This window comes from Hipposideros armiger, unplaced genomic scaffold (assembly GCF_001890085.2).
Source record: "Hipposideros armiger isolate ML-2016 unplaced genomic scaffold, ASM189008v1 scaffold_175, whole genome shotgun sequence".
Lineage (NCBI taxonomy): Eukaryota > Metazoa > Chordata > Mammalia > Chiroptera > Hipposideridae > Hipposideros > Hipposideros armiger.
The window spans coordinates 1,758,275-1,764,642 of NW_017731525.1; the positions used below are offsets into that span (position 1 = coordinate 1,758,275).

A 6,368-nucleotide genomic window follows, 5' to 3' on the forward strand; every position below is an offset into this window, starting at 1 on the left:
TTTAAGATACTTAGTTTTCTCAAAACATTTAAGATACTTAGATATTTCTCAAACTATCTAGAAATATTTTTAAAACATTTAAGATACTTAGTTTTTCATCCTTATGAAAGAGCTTAAAGAATTCCATTTGTTTCCTATTTGGAGCAATGTTTAATAAGAATAGCTACCTTTCAAAATTGCTTAACCCATCTAAGCTATATAGTCTGTCCACTTTATGACAGACGTTTGTCATTTAAGACATTCTGAAAATACTTCAATCTGTATTTGGATGATTTATATAATCATCACTAAATGCAGTCAGATAAAACGTTGCACAAGTAAAAAAAAAAAAAAATTGCCATTCAGGAGCCTGGGTAACAAGGCTCTTCTATACTATTTCTAATTGCTGTGTTTGTATTTATACCAGACATAAATATCATTCTTATGTAATTCATTATTTACAGAGTATCTATTAAAATGCAGCATAGCATGGTTAAGAATATGGGCTCTCTTGAGGTTGGCTGAGTGGTTTGTTGGTTAAGAGTTGGCTTGGGACACCAGCTAGGTGCAGATCCCACATGGGCCAGTGACCTGCGCCCTCTACAGCTAAGATGGTGAACAACAGCTCGAACTGGAGCTGGGCTGCTGTGAGTCGCCGGCGACAGCGTAGGCTGCAGTGGGGCTGCAGTGGGCTGCCGTGAGCTACCATGAGTGGCTGACAGCCAGTGTGAGCTGCCATGGGCCGCCGTGAGCGGCCGCCCAACAATCAGTGATTGATCTGCCTCAGCCGGGAAGAGCTCAATGATAATACCAACATGGGCCAGTAAAGCGACATCCTCCACAACTAGACTAAAGAACAAAAGGACAGCAACTTGTCTGTTCCCCTTCCCCGATTCCCCAACACTGTTCCCTCCCCCAATTCCCCCAAAAAATGTTAAAAAAAAAACAACAAAAACAAAGAATATGGGCTCTTAAATCATCCGACCCTGGGGGTTCAAATCCCAATTCTGCTGCTTTCTAACTACTTAAACTTTCTTTGCCTTTATCTTTATCTGCAATATGGGGATAGTATCTCCCTTAAAGGGTATAAGGTTAAATATGTTAATTCATAAAAATTTATTAGAACAGTGCCCAACAAATAGTAAGTGCTCAATAAATGTTAGTTGCCATTATTGTTATTGATGTTGTTATTACTACAACCATTACTACTATATAAATGATATTGTGGACAGTGTTCCAGGGAAATTCAAGTACAAGACACCCGCTCAAAGAGATTATATTCAAGTCGAGCTGATTAGACAAGTACCCAAATAAAATCAATACTGTTAAAAAAGAGAAAATGCTGTGGAAGTTCAAAGGTGACAGAACATACATGTGGTTGGCAGAGGATGGGATGTGGAAAGAATGCATTGAGGACACAGCATCTGAGATAGGTCCTGCTCAGTGGATAGGTTACAGGGAGGGCACACAGTCTGGAGAAGAACGTTCCAAGGAGACAGCAGCATGAGAAGTGGAGGCTTAATGCTGGAAAGCGGCAAAATATTTCACAGAATGTTAGAGACCAGAGCAGTTTGGCTGGAACTAGGGTTAAAGTAGGCAAGCTCAGGTAAAAAGGCAGGTTGCAGCCATTTTGCTGAAGACCTCGAATGTTGGGGTAGAAATCTGTGTTTTTAATTCAGCAAGCAACGAGAAGTGTCTGAGAATTGTGAAGTACAGAAATATCATTGGAATAGCACAAAAAGAAATTGTCTTTGGCAGCTATGTGTAAGACAGAATGAAGTTGCAAGAAACAAGTTACAAGAGTGCAAAAAATGAGGGTCTAATCTGGGGCGACAGCACAGGGATGGAAAGGAGTGGTTGCAAGAGACATGGTAGAGGTGGTAGGAACATGAACTATCAACCTTTTGGATGGCAGAAATTGTAGGTATTATATAAGGGAAGAAAAGTCACTGTGAAGCTTTCAAGTGGCTGAGAAAATGACAGCTATTAAAACTAAAAATTCAAGGATGAGCTGATTTCAAGGGAAGATGAAACGTGACAGAGAAAAATGCTATGACATTCAGGAGATTGGCACTAGACCTATTATATTTAGACCAAAAGAAATACAATGTTTAATACTGCCTACTGCCACTTTCACAGTCTAAAAAAGGGATTTAGAAAGATAGAAAGGACATCCCTTATATATGCAAATAATCTATGGCCTGGTCTGAAAGAGAAAGGTTGAGATAATGGGATCTAAACTGCTCAGAATAATAAAAGAAAAAATTGACATCCTTGGATGGAAAGGCTGGGTAGGTGGGTGGCTGAAGACCAAAAGCTGAAAGTCCTAGAAGAGCATTGGCAAGTACGCTGACCTAAAAGGGAGCAGGCCCCTGCATCAAGGTGACAAACTAGGGAGAAGGGGGAAGGCAGGAGACATCCAGAAAGTGTATGATTAGCTGTGAGGATTGCACATCTCTGAATATACTAAAAACCACTAAACAATATGCTCAACAACAGTGAATTTTACAGTAAATGTGAGTTATAGCTCAATAAAGTTGTGACATAGAAAGAGTATATGACCATGAATTATAGGAGTGGTGACATCCAATACCTGATTTGAAATTGTTTCTTGTTCTGTTTGAGTCTCCTCAGTTACTTTTTAGTAAAGTTATAATAACCATTGTAGGCTGGCCTCAGCAATACTATAAGGCACTGAAAAGCGAACTGAAAGGTATTAAAAGCCTGAAATCATGCTTGGGACATAGAAGAGCAGACTCCCTACACCACTTGCTCCTTGGAGAGGAGATACTGATCATCATTCCATGAGCAGATAGAGCAGCGATTCTGAAGCAAGTGCGACAACTAGAGAAATGTAAGAATTTCCTCGGAGTCTGTGAAATAATGGGGAAGGAGTGCGTGGTCTGCCCTAAAACTCTGATGATTCCTATTTGGAGAATAAAGAAAGGGACCGCGTGTATGTATGGCAACGCATACACACACAGAGCTAGAAAATTTGGGAACTCAGGTTTACATTAGCTTGGCATCTACATGATGAGTTTTTACTGAAACCTGGGGAATGCAGAAAACATGGTCAGAAAAAAGAACACTATAAATTGCCTAGGGAAGGGGGGGGTGTCATATGGATGTTATATAAATCAACAGTCTTTTTCTCCTCCTTAACTTTTGAGCAGTCCAAAATTACTATCACTGTGGTTTTCAGAGAAGCTGGCATAACCTTTCATTATTTAGTCTTTAACTGGAATTCTGAACAATCATTTTAGAACAGCCCCCTTCTAAACTCCAGAAACCACTGCTGCAAGTTTTTGAGACTTTTTAATTTCTTAAACTGATTTCCTCCCTCACCAAGATGGCAGGAGTTATATATATTCTAAAGAGGTTAACCAAGCACTCTTCTGGGTCTTTCTGCAGCGCTGCCTGCCATCCAGCCAGCAATTAACAGAATGGAGCCTTTGAACACTGGTTTTTGTATGGCTTTCATGAGGAAATGTACAAGATGAGCCCAATTCTCTTTGGCATAAGTAAATGTAAATCGCTCATAGGAAATTAAGCCCTTAGAAAGACATTAATACATTTGATGAACTAGAGCACGTATTTAGTGTATCTAATAAAAACTGTAAAGTTAATTCGTTAGTCACACAAAAAATAATATAGTATATTATACATACCCAGATCTTTTATGGGATAGGAGAGAAAGACAAATAAGAGAAAAATATGAGTGAATATAAGGGAAATGGCATGGGTAGTAAGTGTCTGTGAGTGGGTGGGAAGAAGGTATATATAGAGAAGGAGCCAGAGAGATAGAGGGGAGAAGAGAGGGAAAGTTGCAAGTGAACAGCAAAACAGGAAGAAGCAGGGAAGGGTGGGGTGGGGTGGGGTGGGGATGAAGGATTTTCAGGAGGCAAAGAGAATGGAGAGGTAGAGGCAGAAAGATAGACACGAAGTTGGAAAAGAAGCCACCAGTAAACACATTAGAATTACAAAATGTCCACCCTATCCCTCCACTCTTCCTGGATCTTTAACTCCCATTTCTACTTATACCAAAGCCTTATTCTTGATAGCGAGTAAATTCGTCTTAACATCACACTGGAAAAGAATACTCAGCATACTGTATACATACAGACAACACATACACAAAATACCACCAACTGTATCTAATGACTGCTTTGTATCATGATGATATCGGTAAGCACTTCTGTTAGTACCCTGCTAAGTTTTAGTATTGAGAGAATACAAAACTTGACTCCCCTAGTCATTTTTCTCTCATTAAGAACACTGTAATAAAAGATTTTCTTCCACAGTTTAAAGAGGGTTTAAAAATCTAATTATTATACTTGATATGTCTGATTTTAATAGAATACACACTAAAATACTGTTTTCCTCATGGGTCCTCCATTTTCTCCCACCAGTAATTTAAAAAATAAAGTTTTTTTCTTCTAGTTTCCCTTAAGTGAACTAGCTATCAGCAATAATAGATGGCTCCACCCTCTGATCCTTTAAAAAAAAGGAAAGAATAAACAAGTGGTCTGTAATTCTTCTATTTACATCCCAAAACAATAAATCATTCATTTATCATCAACTGCTTTTTGACATCATTGGAATATGTGGCAGTCTTCCAAGGAAAAAACTAGGCCCTAAACTATAAACTGTCCTGATCCTTTCACGCCATTCAGTTTTTTAACAAGTAGATAAATATGGAGAAAGATTATGTGTGAGTCAGTGTATGTGTACAGGTGGTAGGAAGGGTTAAACACAAACAGAAAATGGAAGGACTATAAAAAGGAATATCTTCCAGGAAAAAAAATACAACTGAGTGAAACAACAGAACATTTCAATGGCTTTTATTAGAAATTACAGATTCAAAATAGGTAAAGAATGAAAGTGATATCAATTGTTACTTATTTACACCTTGCCTACTGGTCATTTCAACTGACCCAAACCCTATCAGGCATCTTCACTGTTTAGAAAATAAGATAAATAATTTGGTTCCATCTAAATTTATCCCATTGGCATCAATGGTAGGTTTTAAACCAGCAATTTAAAAATGGCTACCCACAACTGATGAATAATTATGATTATCTGGCTCTACAGCACACTGGGTACCAACTTCTAACAGAATGAAATACTATAGTTATATACAACTACAATTTTGTCCCTGCTTTCTATAACAGCTGCTATTTCAAACTCTCAGCCGAAATGGCACACTTAATCAGGATTTCAGCAAGAAAAGGACAGAAGTTCTTCAATAATGTTCAAAACATTAATTACTACTTTAAAAAAATGGTTACTAACCTTGCTGAAGAGGCTGAGTGTTTGTACTGGGAGTCTGACTAACTGGCTGGGTTGAGCTACTGGCTGTTGTGGCAGTAACAAGTCGGACATAATGAAACTTGCTTCCAGGCACTTGGATCTGCTGGACATTGGGAGCAGTTGCCAGAGGAATAATTGTCTTAAATTGTGATGTGCTCACGCCTCCAACAGTGATGGTCTGCACAGCTGATTTCACTGCCTATTAAACAATACAACATGGCTATCATTAATCTGGTATTGAATTTTCCTACACCTTTTAACTTGAGACAATCACTCAAGTAAAAATGTCTGTTCCTGTATTTCATCAAAAGCTGTTGAAAGGAACAACCTGTTCAAAGAGAAATGAAAATAATAGTAACGAATACAGCATTGAAACCACAATTAGTGAGTTCTATCTTCCATCTCTAGTACTTAACTTCCTTGTTAGTCCAGATCAGATGACTTGCTATGAAGAAATTATTATTTAAATTACAAGACTTGTACACTTTTATTAACATTAGGTAAAATTTATAAGATGATTATTTTTAAACTCCCAGAATTAAGCCTCATATTCAACATAGAAAAAAAAAATTACAGATATTTGACTTTATTACTACCCACCAAATTAACTATGACTAATTTCATTTTCCCAAGTTCAAAAGGATGAACAAACCCAAAAGAAAAGCCCATATTATATCCTCATAAGTCTAGTCAATTCTGAAAGGCTTAGAATACTCCACAGATACAAATGTGCCCACTAACATATGGGTAGGAGACCAAATTCAGTCCAGAATTACATCAATTTTGGTTGTCTAGGGAAACTAACTAATTTTGGGCAATTCAGATCTGAGTCAATAAAATCATTTTTAATCTTCTCCTTCAGTCTGACAAAAAGCAGTGCCTTCCTAAAAAGTTAAGTGAAACATCAGAGGCAGATCAGAACAAAACTCTTTTAAGTTTCTCCAATCGATGTTTAATCAATGTACAACAGACTGTCATACAAAGCAAAGGTTCAGACAAGATTCTCTAACTAGTTCTGTAGTATTATTTTATAAAGAATTATATCCCCAGGCCGGCCAAGTGGCACATTGGTTAAGAGC

The 6,368-nt window shown here is 37.8% G+C and overlaps 1 protein-coding gene across 1 annotated transcript in view; it reads right to left on the reverse strand.

The window, feature by feature from the left end:
- The window catches only part of LIN54 (lin-54 DREAM MuvB core complex component), an 88,801-nt gene that overhangs the window by 19,084 nt on the left and 63,349 nt on the right, over positions 1-6,368 (reverse strand). The window contains exon 5 of the mRNA XM_019652200.1: positions 5,272-5,488. Coding sequence (XP_019507745.1) covers positions 5,272-5,488 — 217 coding nt within the window. The remainder of the gene's footprint in view (positions 1-5,271; positions 5,489-6,368) is intronic.